Raw genomic sequence first — 18,277 nt, 5'->3', positions numbered from 1 at the left:
GAGATTGATGCTGTTGAAGTATAGGGAGCTGGGAGAAAGTGAAGTACAACAAGAAATTATCCTAGTTTGACTCTCTGGATTGCCTTTGGGAAGGAAGAGATCTCTTCTTTGGAAGATCCAGAAAAGAAACCTGAAACTTCTGTTCACAAGGCCCCAGTGGGAGGATTTTTCATGGGTCTTGTACTGCGTTGTGAGTACTGTGAACAAGACCAAGAGAGACTGTGTAATTTCCTATGGGGGAACAGCAGAGAATCCATAGGATCAGGAGCAAGTGCTAGTACTCAGAGACGCATGGTTAATAAGTACTAGTTTCTAAAGGGTAAACTTTGTTGAATGGTGAATATCTGTAGTACAGGGTGGCCCGTGGAAAAGAAGGGTTCAAAGAATTATTTCCGGTCTTGCATTTTGGCATGAAAATGCGAGATGTGCTAATGCCAGCATTTGAAAAACCAATGAATATATAACAGCTCAAAAGAGTCTCTCTCACCTTACCATGTGATAATACCCTGGAGTATGCCAATTAATTGAATATATAAGAGCTCACAAGAGTGTCTCTTGCCCCACCGGGTGAGAATGCTGGAAAAGCTCATCACAATAATCAATAACAAAATTGTTCCGAGCAAATAAAGAAGGATCGAATCGTACAACTCAAGACCACAGAAAACAATCCGAAGTAGCCCCTGAGGCAGCTCATTTGAATGAGCAAAACTCAGCCAGAGTCGGTCTGTCATCTTCACCAGACTACTTAATAAACGTATCCTGTTTTTACCCATCGTCTTGGTTGCTACTTTTCCATGGGCCACCCTGTACTTTTTGATGTGGACTTTGTTTTGCACCTGCTGAAACTTGGTTATTTTCCTCACGTAAACTTTCTTCTGTTTGGAGTACAACACTGGGGTGGACATTGTTTCATTTTTTTAAGGTAACCTTGGCCCAGTTGGTCTTGTGGTTGTTTACTGCTCCCATTCCATGGGACACAGAGATTTTACCCCCATACCCTGCTTCAGTAAGACTACTGCTCTCCAGGGTTGGGAAGGTGACTCACAGTGAAAGGGGGGTACAACATGAAAAAATAAGTTTTATCAATGAGATGACAAAAATCTGAGGGTATGAAAGAAAGAATGACTTGTCAAACGCAAGACAATCTCCAAGATGAACTACTGCACAATATTAACTGTTACTATTTTAGGGTAAAACTACTGGAACTGATTATATATAGGATGAAACTATTCAATCTGTAACTCAAAGGAATCAAATATTTTAGATCAAATCAGAAGTGACTTAATATCTTACACTAATGCCATCCAATCATAGTGGAATTACTGATCCTACAATACAATAGGGATATGCTGCCAGAAAATGTTTTTGTTTTTTTTTCATTTTCATATGACTAAATGAAATTAATATGCACTAATTTGACTTAGTGCACACTAAAACAAAAATGAAAAAAATGTATTTACATCCCTACAATACAATGCTACTGAACTGGTTCATATAATATACAGAAATCCATATATGACCCAATAACCTATATGCACTAACCAGAGCCGTTATATGCTAGTTTATATGTGATAACCCTTAGTATACTACTGCAACCATGGATTCAGAAGAATTAAAGGACAGCAGCTTAAAAAGTCGCACAACTGCAGCTTAAATACACCTCCTAATCAATAGTTCATTAATACCTAAATGCACTTTTAAAATCTTTCTATGGAGATGGGTATAGTATTCTTGTAAACATAAGTTTGAAAGCTAAGATCAAAGAGTAGAAAAATCTCTAAAATAAGTCACTGTATCCAAAGAATAGCACCAGATTCTCCTAGGACAGTGATGGCCAGCCTTTTGAACTCGGTGTGCCAAAATTCATAAAAAACCCGAGCATAACTCGGGTGGTGTGTCACTTCTAGAAAAATCCATAATTTTGTGATATTTGTAGCTCTAATTAATAACAAAAAGTTATAATTTTAATATATGAACTGTATTTATAAATAAATAAATAAATAAATAGATAAATAAATAAAATAAACAAATAATTCTTTACCGTACCTGCTTAGTGACTATTTTGATGCTGAATTTCATTGGCTAAATCTTCAATTGAAGGTTGGTATTTCGTACACTTCAAGCCCAAGCAAGCGTTACAAACTTCATCTGTCAGTCTGTTTCTTTTATTAGCTCCCATTCATTTTCACACCACTCCCTCCCCATCCCCCAGGCATGCACACATTCATTCTCACACACACAGACCCCCCCCAGGCAGGCACCCATGCATTCACACACATACATCCCCAGGCAGAGTCCCATTCATACACATGCACACACTAAAGGCAGACCCCCTCTCTTTTGCCAGCAACCTTGGAACCTCTCTCATTCCTCTGCTGCCACTGTCACTGCTGCCACATGGCTATTGGGGAGGCGCCGATTGCTGCTACTGACACTGAAGCCCATTCTGCTGCCTCCTCTGTGCAGGCCCTGTGGGCTTCCACTTTCTCCATGCTGATCTCGTACATTGTGAGATCCGTAGAGAAAGTGCTATTCTTGCACATTCCCAAAGATTACATGTGCCAGTCACTAAAAAATATTTTTTTATTTTTACATCTGCTGTCTGATCTAAGTTTTCTAATTGGTTGGTCACAGGCTTTTTTTCCCCCACCTTCCCTTTCTTATTTTTTTTTGCCAATTCCTTTTATATTGTCTTTTTTTTCTGTTTCTTTTCTCTCCATCTTCTTCCCTCAAACACACAGTCAGGTTCTCATTCTCACATGCATTTCTCTCTCTCACACACACACAGGCTCTCACTGTCACATGCTCTCTCATACAATCATTCATACACACAGTCTCTCACTGGCACATGCTGTCTGACTCTCACACACACAGGCTCTCTCTCACTCCCACATGCTGTCTTGCTCAAGCACAGGTTCTCACTGTCACATGCTGTCTCATACAATCATTCATACACACAGTCTCTCACTGGCACATGCTGTCTGACTAACACACAGGCTCTCTCTCTCCCACATGCTGTCTTGCTCAAGCACATGCTGTCTCTGCAAACATTCAGGTACTCACTCTCAAACACAATCTCTCAACTCATCTCATACACGCACACACACACACACACACACACAGACCCTCAGCCTCTCACCTCTGGGCCTCCTCTTCACGGGTCGCCGCAGGATGGGCTCTGCAGCGGCCCTGATCTTCTCGGGCCGCGGTGACCCTGCTACCGGGCCTCTTCCTCTTCTCGGGCCGCTGCGACTTGGGATTCGCAGCGGCCCATAAGCACAAGTGCTGCTCCTCTTCTGCACGCGCTGATGCTTCTCCTCCTTCCTGCCCACGTGACTCCGGCAAAGTTTACTTCCGGGGCCGCACAGGCAGGAAGGAGGAGGAGCATCAGCACGTTTAAATGCGATCTGTTTCTTCGGGCCGTGGTGAGGCTCACATCACCACGGCCCTGCCTATCGCTGCGCTGAATGAGCCTCCCTGCGCCCGGGGGCATTGGGGAGAGGGGGTGGAGGGGATACTAAAAAACAAATTTTAAAGGGTCAGTGCAGCTGAAAAAAAAAAAGCTCGGCACAGCCGATTAAAAAAAAAAAAAAATCCCGATAGTCCATGAAACGCTGCGCGTGTCAGCAAAAACGTCTCGGCGTGTCACCTCTGACACGCGTGTCATAGGTTAGCTATCACTGTCCTAGGACAAGCAGGTGGTAGTCTTCACATGTGGGTGACATCATCCGATGTAGCCCAGCATGGAAAACTATCCACACAGGGTCTCTCTTTTCTGTGGAGCTATTGCCTCATGGAGATGGAGCTCATGCTTGTTTTGTCTCAGGAAACTTAATAGTGAGTTTGTTCGTTTTTCTTCTTGCACTGGGTCTCTCTCTGGTTCCTACTTCTCTGTTGGTGAGTATTTTTTCGCACTTCTCCCATATCCGCTGGTTGTTACATTTTCGGTCCCCGGTGAGCCTCATGGCAGCCTCAGTCTTCCATCAGTGCCCCTGGACTATGTCCCTGATGGATCCACACGAAATGTGCATTCTCTGCCTGGGGGCTTCGCAGGATATTCGGGGCTGTGAATTGCGTGCTCAAATGACATCAAAAGGCCATCGAGCCAGGTTGGACAAGATGGGAGAAGATTTTTGGTTCGGGAAAACCTGAACCTTCCACTCTGGCATCAATGTCATCGACGCCTAAGGACTGAGGGGAACAGTTTGTCCTTGATCCCTTGATGACCACTCCTCCCCCGAGGCTTGTGGGGGAAAAAAGGCTCTGGGGATCACCCACTCTCGGTATCCTCAAAGTCGTGGACTTCAGGATAGTCTTCCTCATCCTCTGTGCCAGGGAAGGAGTGGATCGAACACTGTGGAAGGTCTCAGAAGCACCATCACCAGTCCCCATCTGCACGCAGAGCAGGGCTCAGGGCTGGCTACGGCGCTTGTCGCCTTGTCCCCAAAGTGGCCACAGCAAGAGGAGGCAACATCGTCCCTTGATGCCGGTGGCCCAAGGCCATTCACACTGATCCCGGTGCCAGACATCGATCCTCCTCAGGGCTCCGAGAAGGAGTTAGCCTCTTCCCTCCCCTCTCAGTCTGCCCTTTCATCGGAGGCTTTTGAGGTGGAGTTGGAACATCAGGTGCGCCTGGCGGTGTGACATGCTTTGCGCAACAGGGAGTCGGTGTTGGGCACCGAAACGCAAGGCATCCGAGCTTGTTCTTATGGGGAATTCCTCTGAGGAGGGGGCCCGTCGATACCCTCCGCTCCACGGAGCCCCATTGTCCCCCATCCGGCTCTACTGGGACCAGGACCCAGGCCTTTGGGCCCCTTGATGCTCTTGGGTCCCTTGGTACCTCTGCCTAGAGATATGCCCAGTACTCCTTGGCCCCCATTTCCAGGCAGCTGAGATGAGCTTGAGGGCCCATATGACCCCTGGGGGGAGGATGCCTCTGATACTTCATCAGTGAATTCCGATGATCTTCCGTCAGATCCATCCCCCTCAGAGGAGCGCCACCAGTTCTTCACCAGAGGACTTGACCTTCACGAGGTTCGACCGGGTGATGGCTGAAGCCATTCCCTTTCAGCTTATGACGGAGAAAGATGCCGGCCATAAGAAGCTGGAGATCTTCTAGTTCATGGATGCCACAAAGGAGGCTGTTCATGAGATCTTCAGGGAGCTGCTTCTTCGGCTCTGGGAGCACCCCCTCTCTATAGCCCTGGTGAACCAGAAGGCTGATGGGGTGTACCTTGTACAGTAGACTGTGGGGTTTGAGAAGCGCCAACTTCTCCACAAATCGGTGGTAGTTGAATCTGTGCCAAAAAAGGCAATGACATTGAAAACCCATTCCTCAGTTTCTCGTGGCAAGGACAACAGAACATGGGATACCATGGGTAGAAAAGTATTTCAGGGCTCCATGTTGGTGGCCCGTATTGCCTCCCACCTTTTGTATATGACCTAATATATCCGTAATCTCTGGAAACAAAGCCAGGAAACTGCAGATGGCCTAGTGCAACAGCCTCAGGAGGCCCTTATGGCACTTGTCCAGCAGGGTTGGAATGTGGGAAGCATGAGGTACGTGCTACCTAAGATGAATTTGAAATGGTGGGATGAGTTGCAGCAGCCAGCATTTTGGCACGGCATCTTGCCTGACTTCGTGCCTTGGACCTTCGTCCAGAGGTGCAGGACCGGCTAGCTGATTTGCCTTGCATGGGTGATAACCTGTTTGGTGATAAGGTCAAGGAGGCGGTCGCACAGCTGAAGGATCACCATGAGACCCTGCAGCATTTATCGGCTGGTGCTTCAGTTTCACTTGCGTCTTCTAAGAGATCCTCAGTCAGGATCGCGAAGACCCTTCTACAGACCAAAAAAGTACTACCCTCCTGCCCCTCGCTCTTGGCCATAGCAGACCAGCACCAGGGGCAGATCTCGGCAACAGCGGGGCCCTAGGCCTCAGCCAGCACCCCAGGCTAGCCCAACTATGGGATTTTGACTAGATGCAAGAGAGCATAAGCCAGTCGCCTCTTCCAGTGTCAGAGGACCCACCGGTTGGGGACAGGCTTCATTTCTTTGCGGACCGGTGGCCAGCTGTGACTTCTGATCAGTGTGTCTTATCCTTCATCCGTCACAGCTACAGGCTGAATCTTGTGACTGTTCACCAGATTCTCCCACATGCCCACAATGGGGTTCCTTCTCACATCCAGAAGTGCTCCAAGGGGAGCTCTTTGCCCTTCTAACAGCCAGGGCAGTGGAACCTGTCCCTCAGGAGCAGCAGGGACAGGGGTTTTACTCCCGTTATTTTCTAATTCCAAAGAAAACAGGTGGTTTCCATCCTATCCTTGATCTGTAAGCCTTGAACAGATTTCTCAAGAGAGAAAACTTCAAGATGGTATCCCTGGGCACCTTGATTCCCCTCTTACACTGGCTTTGCTCTCTCGCCCTCAAAGACACATATACCCACCTCGAGATCCTTCCCTGTCACAGGAGGTATCTCCACTTTGTGGTGGGCGGTCAACATTTTCAATACCGTGTACTCCCATTTGGCCTGGCCTCTGCGCCCCGGGTCTTCACAAATTGTTTGGCTGTGGTGGATGCCTATTTGCGTCAGCTGGGAATCCAGGTCTTTTCATATCTGGACCACTGGCTGATCAAGAGTGGAGTTGCAGAATACCTGGGTTTTCTAATCAACCACCCAAAATCCAATCTCTGTCCATCGTCACAGCTGGATTTCATAGGAGCCATTTTAGACGTGACACAGGCAAAGGCCTCTTGCCCCACATCAATGCGTAAGCACTGCTAACCCTGGCGGAGGCGGTCCAACACCACCGGCTGGTCTCTGTGCGGCATATGCTGCAACTTTTGGGCACATAGCCGTGACAGTCCAAGTCACCCTGTTCACCCGCTTGCATATGCGTCGGGCCCAATGGACCCTATGCTCCCAATGGCAGCAGGCCATTCAGGGTCTTCAAGTCTACATCCAGGTTTCACCCTCTCAGAGCTTCCCTGGCTTGGTGGAGGTCCCCATCCAATCTGGAGCAGGGGGTGCCCTTTCAGGCTCCCCCTCACCAGGTGGTGCTTATCACAGATGTATCCCACTTGAGCTGGGTACCCCTTTGGGTGGCCTTCACACCCAAGGCCATTGGACCGCTCAGGATGTTCAGTGTCAGATAAAATTCCTGGAGCTGAGGGCGATCTGGTACGTGCTCTGGGCCTTCCAGGATCAGCCGTCCAACAAGGTGATCCACATTCGAGCAGACAATCAGGTGGTCATGTGATATATAAACAAGCAGGGCGGCACTAGATCCTTCCTTCTTTGTTAGGAGGCAGTTCAGATTTGGAGCTGGGCTCTGTCTCAGGGGAAGTTGCTACTCGGCTGGAGTGGAGAAAACCCAGACGACAGGCTAAGTTGCACCTTCCGGCCCCACAAGTGGCCCCTGAAGCAGGAGGCGGCAGACCAGATCTTCTGGCTCTGAGGAACCCCGGACGTGGATCTATTTGCCTCCCCCTACAACAAGAAAGTTCCTCAGTACTGCTCCCTGTCCAGGTCAGACGGCCAGCCAGCCACGGATGCCTTTGCCCTCCATTGGGGGGTGAGCCTCCAGTATGAATACCCTCCACTTCCGTTGGTGAAGAAGACTCTCTTAAAGCTTCACCAGGACCAGGGGGCCCATGATCCTCGTTGCCTCCCTTTGGCTGAGACAAGTCTAGTTCCCGCTACTGGGAGATCTCTCCCAGCGGGACCCAATCCATCTGGGGACTGCCCCAGACCTCCTTACACAGGATCAGGGCAGGTTACATCACCTCAACCTCTAGGCCCTGTCCCTTACGGCCTGGATATTGAAAGGTTGATCCTGCAGCCTCTGAATCTCTCAGAGGACATGACTCTGTTCCTGGTAGCCTCAAGAAAGCCTTCTACCAGGAAGTCTTATGCTTTGAAATGGAGGCGGTTTGCAATCTGGTGTGAGTAGAAGGGCCTCAATCCCTTCTCCTGTCCGACCCGGGAACTCCTGGATTACTTGCTGCACCTTCCGGAAACCGAGCTTAAAACCAACTCCATTCGGGTGCATCCAAGTGCCATAGGTGCGTACCACCATGTGGTGGATAGCTTGCCTATCTCGGTGCAGCCCCTTTGTAAGGGGTTTCATGCGTGGATAGCTTCAACTGTGGTCTCCCCTATGGGCCCCTGCAGTGTGCTGAGACCTAAATGTGGTGCTGGCCCAGTTGATGAAACACCATTTGAGCCACTGCGCTCCTCTGCTCTTAAGTATTTGACCTGGAAGGTCATATTCCTGATAGCGATCACGTCGGCATGCAGAGTCAGTGAGCTGCATGCATTGGTGACTTATCCGCCCTACACAAGGTTTTTTCATGACTGGGTGGCCCTAGGAATGCACCCTAAATTCCTGCTGAAGATGGTTACAGAATTCAACCTTAACCAGTCCATTCTCCTGCCCATTGCTTTCCCCAGGCCTCATTCCAACCCAGGGGAAAGGGAGCTACACACAGTGGATTGCAAAAAGGCCTTGGCCTTCTACCTGGACTGGACAGCAAGTCATAGACAATCCACCCAGCTGTTTATCACTTATGACTCCAACAGACTGGGTATGGCTGTTACCAAGCAGACTCTTTCCACCTGGCTAACTGAATGCATCGCCTTCTGCTCTGACCAGGTGGGACTGCAACTGGTGGGCCATGTCACAGCTCATTCTGTTAGGGCCATGGCCACTACTGTGACCCACCTGCGTGCAGTTCCCATGGGGGAGATCTACAAGGCTGTGATGTGGAGTTCTTGCCACACCTTCGCGGCTCATTATCTTGACAGGGACAGCCATCATGATAGCAGATTCGGCCAGTCTGTCCTCAGAAATCTTTTTCAGCTGTGAATCCAACTCTTTCTACCTATGGCCCTATTTTGAGTTCAGGCTGTTCCTGATGTTACCAGCAATACCTCTATTGTGCCCATTGGCACCTAGTTTGGTGTCTGTTGGTCCCATTGGTCTCAGGTCCAGCCTGTAGCTAGGGATTCACCCACATGTGAGGATTACCATCCTGCTTGCCTAGAAGAAAACAAAGTTGTAACAGGTGTTTTCCTAGGACAGTAGGATGGTAGTCCTCAGGAAACCTGCCTGCCACCCTGCAGTTGGATTCTCCTGGTTTGTTGTTTTATTTTTTTCATGATCTATTTAAGAGACTGAAGCAAGATCCCATGTGGACAGGCATGCTCAGTGTGCCAGTTAAAGTTTACTTTGACATAAGTTTTCTGTGCCGGGCTCCATCGGATTATGTCACCCACATGTGAGGACTAACATCCTGCTGTCCTAGGAGAACACCTGTTACAGGTAAGCAACTTCGCTATATGCTTATGAAAGTTCAAAGCTCATCCACGATCTGTTGATTCTGTGTTGCATTTCAGCATCTGTTACATATCTCCACTCTCCTTTCTTGGCAGTCAGGCATGCTGATACACCAGAAATTCTTAAAATATTCTATAGGCTATATTGAACTATGAACCTGCAGAAGTTAAGGTTTAATCTAGCTAAAATGGTTGAAAATTTTCAATCAACATGCTGGGCAGAATGGATGGGCCATTTTGGTATTTATCTGCCATCATCTAACTATAATATAGAGGAAATTTGCCCCATATCTGTATCACCAGTATGAAAATTGAGCTCCACCCCTCTCTCTCTGGCTGTACTCTCCAGCTCTGCTTCTCTCTCTTAATTGATTATTTCCCTCTCTACTATCACACCGAACACTTGAACTCAGCCTGCACTCTCTAGTACCACATATCTTAATTACGCATTTCCTACACTTCAGAGTATTTCCCTGTCCTTAGACGGGCTTTTACTACTAGTTTAGTATGTTGCTACTCTGAACTACAGCATTATATTTATCATTTATTATTTTATGTTAATTACACAAATTCACCTCAACAAAGGTAGAAAACCTATAGCTACTAATATCAAAAATACAAACCACCTATGGTCCAAACAATGCAATACCATTGTGACACAGAGTTATAAGGTCATAAGATATATATATATATATAAAGGGTGTTAATAAGTGGACCATAGGTGGTCTGTATTTTTTTTTTATTATTAAACGTTTACTGCCATTTGAGTACATTATCTTTTTCCCCAATATTGCACTGAAAAAAAAAAAAGGAAAATTGGTTCTTACCTCCTAATTTTCGTTCCTGTAATACCACAGATCAGTCCAGACCATTGGGTTATGCACTCCCACCAGCAGATGGAATTAGAGAACAAAGCTTTGAGGCACTGGTATCCCAAGTGTGCCACCTGCAGCTCATCAGTATTTATCGATACCCAAGCAAAGTATAATTGGCAAAAAAAATCTAATTCCCGAAACAAGAGCGAACAGGAAAAAAACTCCCTCAAGGGTCCGAAACAAACGACCCTAATACCTGAAAATCAGGTTTGAACCACTGTTCATAACAAAAACTGAAATATTATGGACTCATTCTGATAGATTCACTATATACAGCAGCTAACCGTTAGGTAAATCAAGTCTTTCGGCAGTAGTACCTGGGCGGGATCCTGGACTAATCTGTGGTATTACAGGAACAAAAATTAGCAGGTAAGAATCTACAAATCTCCTCAGGCGACAACTGACACTCCGCCCAAAAACCGCTTGTGCTCTCGTCAAGTGAGCTTTCAAACCAGTCGGGACTGGGCGACCCTTCCCGATGTAGGCCAAGCAAATTGTTTCCTTCAGCCAGCGAGCCAAGGATGCCTTAGATACCTTTTCACCCTTCTTCAGACCTCCAAAGAGCACAAAAAGTGATCTGATTTTCGAAAAGAGTTAGTGACCGTCAAATACCAAAGGAGAACCCAGGGGACATCTAACAGATGAAGATCTCTTTCCATAGCGGAGTCACGAGCCCAATCAGGGAATCCAGGTAACTCCACGGACTGATCAACATGAAAGGCAGACACCACTTTTGGCAAAAAGGAAGGGACCGTGCGCAGGGAAACCATATCAGTTTCAAGATATTGTACACTTTTGTGAACAGTTATGATGGCTCAACCGAATAACGGTATATAAAACCCATCAAATAAATAAATAAATATCAGCCAAGATGCGAAGGAAGGGATCCCTACAGGAAAGAGCCTACAATTCTGAAATACGAATCGCAGAACCAATGGCCACCAAGAATACCATCTTCAAGATGAGGTCCTTTAATGAAGCGTGTCCCAGAGGCTCAAAAGGGAGATCACGAAGCGCCCTCAACACCAGATTGAGATTCCACTCCGGGCATAACTTACGAAGAGGGGGACAAATGTGCTTCACCCCTTTCAGGAAATGGACAATGTCCGAGTGGCTGGCTAGCGACATCCCAGGGCCGAAACCTGAACACGCAGGGAACTTTAGATAATCCCTGCTGCAAAAACCCCAAGACCTGAGGAATGGTCACTGACAACAGCACTACACCCTGCTGGTCACACCAGACTTCAAACACTTTCCATACTTGAGCATATGCCATAGACCTCGAGGGCAGCCTGGACTGAAGCAGGATGGAAATCACCTGTTCCAAATTACCTTTCATCAGTAACCGCCGCCTCTCAAACACCAGGCTGCGAGAGAGAAGTGATCCTCTCGATTCGAAAAAATGGGCCCTTGTTTCAGGAGGTTCGGCAAATGAGCTAGGTGTAGAGGGCCGTCTGTTGCCAACTGCTTCAGGTCCGCAAACCATGGCTGCTGCAGCTACTCCGGTGCCACCAGAATTACCGAATCGGGATTGTCCTCTATGCACCAGAGAATGCAGACGACGATGGGTCTTGCGGTTTTTGAATCCAACATAAACACGATCTTTGCATCATGCTGGCACACACCGCTGCCCGAAGTCCGAAGGAGGAGACCTCGAACACTCGCTTCAGATGCAGCTCCAGCTTGCGGTCCTGCACATCTCTGAGAGCAGCTGCACCCACAACTGGAATGGTCATCTTCTTAGACACCGCTGATACAGCCGCATACACCTTAGGTACCCTGAGGCATTCTAAATGTTCCTCCATTAGCAGGTAGAGTTTTTCATTGCCCGGCCGACCTTAAGCCCTGCCTCCGGGGATTCCCAATCCCAGCTGATGAGTTTTTGAATCTTCCTCGGGATGGGAAAAGCACTAGGTGGACCCCTGAGACCATCCAGGACTGGGTTCACACCCTCGCTGTCGGAATCTTCCAGCGAGGGTCTCACCCCCAATTCCTCAAGCACCTGGGGAATAAGGGGGCACAATTCCTCCCTCTTAAACAGCCGGACTACGCGGGGGTCGTTCCCCTCTGCATTAGGTTCTACCGGATCCTGATCATCATCGCTCGTATCTATGTCTGGAGGGACCTCACCCTGATCTGCAGCTGTGTCCCTCGGGGGCAGAGGGGAGTCTTCCCCTGCTGGTCAACTGCACCCGCTAGATGCTCCTGAGCCAAAGTTACCTGGGACAGACGACAGTCAGTTCGCAGATGGGGATGCTTGGGAACTCCCACGCTCCCATCTTGGGCTCTGCACTTCGTGAGCTTCCGAGCCAGAAATGGTTCATGCATGTACAGCACAAATTCCAGTGAAAATCCCCCAGGTCCCATCTCGTCACTGCTAGAATCAGTGTTCGTGTCTCTCGATTTCTCCGGTCTCGGAGTCCACGCAGTGGGGGATAGCGGGGGGGGGGGGGGGGGGGGTGTCATCCTGGGAGACCTTTTCCACAGGGTGCGCAGTGGAGGTTGGGCTCCTTCCATTAGACCCAGCTGCCGAGCCTGAGCTGCGTGCAGACTTTTTAGGTTTGGTCCTCTTTTCTGAGGCCCCTTCCCCACCCAGTGCACAGTCCATGCACAGTGACAGGGGGTCTAAATAAGCTGACCATACCCCGCAAACCCTACAGGGTTCCACTAGAGGAGTTTCTGCCATGTTCCTCCTGCAAGAAAAGGGCAGATAACTCCACCCCCCTGGAAGAAAACAGGTGCTGCCACCCAGCCCTGATGACTCCCACCAAAAACGCTGTGAAAATCGGTCCTAGGAATGCTGGGGAGCCGCGTGGGAGGTCGAAAAAGAAAAAACAAAATGGCCACCACGGTAAAAATAGCTCCGGAGCCGGCGGTAAAAATGAGGCAGGGAGCCTAAAAACATCCTCAGAGGTTCTTACCAGGGCTGAAACACTCTCCCCCCCTCCTCTTCAGGGGTCTGCCTGGCTCTGCACCACCGGACAGACTGATTTACTCCAGGAGACGCGGTGAACAGGGAACTTGGAGCTGTTTTGTTCTTTTTAAACATAAAAACGTTAACTTCTAGTAACAGAAAAAAATAAAGCCTAAGCTAAGAATAATAGAAAAAAATCCCCAAAGGGGATACTTTCCTGTACCGCAGACACTGAGGGGGAGCCTTTGGGTCGCTGAGGGAGCCAATCCCCTGGTTATCAGGGGACCCAGAACCACACGGGCTAGCACCACCAGGGGTAACCAACCCCTGTTCTCCCGACTCTACCTGAGGGATGGTCCAGACACTGAACCTAGCACCTCAGGGAGCAAGAAAAATCCATCTCACACAGATCTGCAGGTATACACGACCACCATCTGCTGGAGTCAGAGAAATACTGATGAGCTGCAGGTGGTACACTTGGGATACCAGTGCCTCGAAACTTTGCTCTCTGACTCCATCTGCTGATGGGAGTGCATAACCCACTGGTCTGGACTGATCTGGGTATGTACAGGAAATAAAACTAGCCCATATGAATTTTTTGCTTTGTAGATTCTTAGGAATTTCGGGTTACAGCTCTTTGATTCTACTGTTAAAGATTTTCTTGCGTCAAGCAAAGGGGATGTTTATTTCAGGCAGTGAACAAGGGAGAAACAGCAGGATTTGAAGACTACAAAAGTGCTACACTTTTCAGTGACTGTTACATAAATGCATTTTGATTAACACTAATTGCTATATCAAAGTTACAGAGCAAAATGTTCCCTGTATATAGTTATATTCCATCCAAGTGTATACAATAAGGGTAATTTTCAAACAGCCTGCTTTACCAAGTACTTTAAAAGGAACTTAAGCGCATTATTTCATTTTGAAAATACTCAGATAACTGGCCTAGTATGCCTACATATTCACTCACATAAAATTACACCCCCCCCCCCACCCCTTTGAAGGGCATAACTTACACATGTATACTTATTCACTTACTTTTTAGAATCAAAACGTGCTTTCTCTGCCCCCTGCTCTCCTCACTGCACATAACAGTATAGGCAAAACTGGGTAATATATGTACTGTTATGTGCACAGAGCCTAGGTCAATTTTAAAACAGCCATTCACATGCACAAAACTGAGTTTTATGTGCACAAATGGCTTTGAAAATTACCATGCATAACCAGTGTGAAATCTTAGGTCTCTATTAAAGTTACATTATTCTGTTGTATACAGAATGCACGGTTTAGATTACAGCCTCCATCACTGTCCTTGCATATACTTGAAGAAACACACATTCTGTATAAAACTGTTCACACTATATAAACTGACCTGGAAGTTTTAAGAAAGACAATATTTTCCATATCATTTGCTCCATTCTCTAAGTCTCCTGTATACATACCAGTCCTCATCTTCTGGTATCTTGGCTAGAGGTGGACTCAAGCAGTATATGTGATAGGCCATATTGCACTCGTCACAGAGGAGCTGCATATGGGCATCTTGTTTTCCACCACACAAATAACAGGAGCAAAATCGGCACTCCTTGTCCGGATCAGCTTTGCAGTGTTTGCATTCAGGGCCGCTTTTTCCTGTGCAGATATCAATAGAAAAGCTCCGTTTCTCAGAAGATTATTTTTTTAGTGATGGCAATATGTGGTCATAGAAAAACAAGCGGTGTAAGGAAAGAAAATACATACAAAATATGCAAACACTGGCTCCTCAACTAGGTAAAACATGCAACATTTATATGCTCACACTGATCACATAGCAGACAAATAGTACGTGAAAAAGCACCAGGAATGTAAATTAAAACAGCAAGCAGTTATTTATGTACCCACAATAAACAAATATTTCAGTTTAGAGACTGAGATATTCGTCAAGATATTCTGAAATTCTACGTAATATTCTTGTGTAAGATAACAGCCAATCTCCTATAAATGAAAAAAGTAACTACTGTCTTGTCTAGTTAGATTTTGCATTCAGCATCTGTAAGTACTTTTTGGAGACAATGAATCTATTTTCCTTTCTTAAAAAAAAAAAAAGTGTTATCCAAGGTACTACACTCCTGCTTTCAACAGCATACTGGAGCCCACAGGAGAGGTGGCATATTTGTGTTGGCCTAATCAGCTCCAGATGCACAGAAGATTAAAAAAATGGAATGAAAGGGTTTATGGCAGTGTTTTCAACCTTCAGGCACTGCATGGCACTCTAATCTGAGCCACACAGTGCCAAACACCTGTACAATTCCTGTGAGATTATGGGAACAGCACAGGAGTTTGGGTACCGTGCAGCTCAATCTCACTGAAAACTGAGCAGTACCTGAAGGGAACAGCTACTTAGGAATGGGCCAGCAGCAGATACTGGGAGACGGTGAAAGGAGGAATGAAACTTGCAAGGGATGTGGACTGACCTGGTGTGGGTTGGGAATGACTGAAGTTGAGGAGGAACCACTAAGGGGAATTACTGAGGCTGCTGGGGGAGGGCCAACAAGGGACTGGATGAAGAAGGAGACTTTTTAGGGATGATTAATTCGCCTCCCTCCACCCGGAATTCCACAGGAGACGGCCTTTCTTGTTCCCTTCCCTTCTCTTCCCCACCAAGGGTTCTTTAATCCAACAAAGGTTGAAAAATACTGCTCTATGGTTATCAGGTTGCTGTAGGTCACTGGGACAAGATAAGCCATTTTAGTTGTGTTATAATGAACCAAACTCTCCCATTAGCGTTGCTGCCTTCCTGTTTGTATACCTGCATCAAGTGCATGCCATGTCATAAGAACATAAGAAATTGCCATGCCGGGTCAGACTAAAGATCCATCAAACCCAGCATCCTGTTTCCAACAGAGGCCAAACCAGGCCACAAGAACCTGGCAATTACCCAAACACTAAGAAGATCCCATGCTACTGATGCAATTAATAGCAGTGGCTATTCCCCAAGTAAACTTGATTAATAGCCGTTAATGGACTTCTCCTCCAAGAACTTATCCAAACCTTTTTTAAACCCAGCTACACTAACTGTACTAACCACAACCTCTGGCAACAAATTCCAGAGCTTAATTGTGCGTTGAGTAAAAAAGAATTTTCTCCGATTAGTCTTAAATGTGCTACTTGCTAACTTCATTGAATACCCCCTAGGCTTTCTATTATCCGAAAGTGTAAATAACCAATTCACGTCTACTCGTTCAAGACCTCTCATGATCTTAAAGACCTCTATCATATCCACCCTCAGCTGTCTCTTCTCCAAGCTGAACAGCCCTAACCTCTTCAGCCTTTCCCCATAGGGGAGCTGTTCCATCCCCTTTATCATTTTAGTTGCCCTTCTCTGTATCTTCTCCATCGCAAGTATATCTTCTTAGAGATGCGGCGACCAGAACCGTACACAGTATTCAAGGTGCGGTCTCACCATGGAGCGATATAGAGGTATTATGATATTTTCCGTTTTATTAACCATTCCCTTCCTAATAATTCCTAACATTCTGTTTGCTTTTTTGACTGCTGCAGCACACTGAGCTGACGATTTTAAAGTATTATCCACTATGATGCCTAGATCTTTTTCATGTGTGGTAGCTCCTAATACGGAACCTACATCGTGTAACAACAGCAAGGGTTATTTTCCCCTATATGCAACACCTTGCACTTGTCCACATTAAATTTCATCTGCCATTTGGATGCCCAATCTTCCAGTCTTGCAAAGTCCTCCTGTAATGTATCACTATCCGCTTGTGATTTAACTACTCTGAATAATTTTGTATCATCCGCAAATTTGATAACCTCACTCATCATATTCCTTTCCAGATCATTTATATATATATTGAAAAGCACCGGTCCAAGTACAGATCCCTGAGGCACTCCACTGTTTACCCTTTTCCACTGAGAAAACTGACCATTTAATCCTACTCTTTGTTTCCTGTCTTTTAACCAGTTTGTAATCCATGAAAGGACATTGCCTCCTATCCCGTGACATTTTAGTTTTCTTAGAAGTCTCTCATGAGGGACTTTGTCAAACGCCTTCTGAAAATCCAAATATACTACACATCTATCGGTTCACCTTTATCCACATATTTATTAACTCCTTCAAAAAAATGAAGATTTGTTAGGCATGACTTCCCTTGGGTAAATCCATGTTGACTGTGTTCCATGAAACCATGTCTTTCTATATGCTCTACGATTTTGATCTTGAGAATATTTCCACTATTTTTCCCGGCACTGAAGTCAGGCTCACTGGTCTATAGTTACCCGGATAGCCCCTGGAGCCTTTTTTAAATATTGGGGTTACATTAGCCACCCTCCAGTCTTCAGGTACAATGGATGATTTTAATGATTAGGTTACAAATTTTAACTAATTGATCAGAAATTTCATTCTCTTTAGTTTGTCAATCTGGCCTACTACATCTTCCAGGTTCACAGTGATTTCGTTCAGTTCGTCTGACTCATCACCCCTGAAAACCATCTCTGAAACTGGTATCTCCCCAACATTAGTAAACACGGAAGCAAAGAATTCATTTAGTCTTTCTGCAATGGCCTTATCTTCCCTAAGAGCCCCTTTAACCCCTCAGTCATCTAATGATCCAACCGACTCCCTCACAGGTTTCTTGCTTCGGCTATATTTTTAAAAGTTTTTATTTTGAGTTTTTGCCTCTATGGCCAACTTCATTTCAAATTCTCTCTTCGCCTGTCTTATCAATGTTTTACACTTAACTTGAAAATGCTTATGTTTTATCCTATTTTCTTCAGACGGATCCTCTTTCCAATTTTTGAAGGATTTTTTTTTGGCTAAAATAGCCTCTTTCACCTCACCTTTTAACCATGACGGTAATCATTTTGTCTTACCTTCCACCTTTCTTAATGTGTGGAATACATATGGACTGCGCCTCTAGGATTGTATTTTTAAACAGTGTCCATACCTGTTGAACACTTTTAACCTTTGCAGCTGCACCTTTCAGTTTTTTTCTATTTTCCTCATTTTATCAAAGTTTCCCTTTTGAAAGTTTAGTGTTAGAGCTGCAGATTTACTTATTGTCCCCCTTCCAGTTATTAGTTTAAATTTAATCATGTTATGATCATTGTGGCCAAGTGGCCCCAGCACCGTTACCTCTCTCACCAAATCCTGCATTC

The 18,277-nt window shown here is 46.2% G+C and overlaps 1 protein-coding gene across 4 annotated transcripts in view; it reads right to left on the bottom strand.

Annotated features, from left to right (window-relative positions):
• UHRF2 (ubiquitin like with PHD and ring finger domains 2) overlaps nt 1-18,277 on the bottom strand; it is a 419,355-nt gene that overhangs the window by 124,363 nt on the left and 276,715 nt on the right. For all 4 annotated transcript variants that reach the window (XM_029614091.1, XM_029614082.1, XM_029614073.1 and 1 more), the window contains one exon: nt 14,569-14,755. In XM_029614091.1, coding sequence (XP_029469951.1) covers nt 14,569-14,755 — 187 coding nt within the window. The remainder of the gene's footprint in view (nt 1-14,568; nt 14,756-18,277) is intronic.

This window comes from Rhinatrema bivittatum, chromosome 1, assembly GCF_901001135.1.
Source record: "Rhinatrema bivittatum chromosome 1, aRhiBiv1.1, whole genome shotgun sequence".
NCBI classification, from domain to species: Eukaryota; Metazoa; Chordata; class Amphibia; order Gymnophiona; family Rhinatrematidae; genus Rhinatrema; species Rhinatrema bivittatum.
Note: the sequence above shows the minus strand (reverse complement) of the source record. Positions and strands in the feature narration are given on the sequence as shown.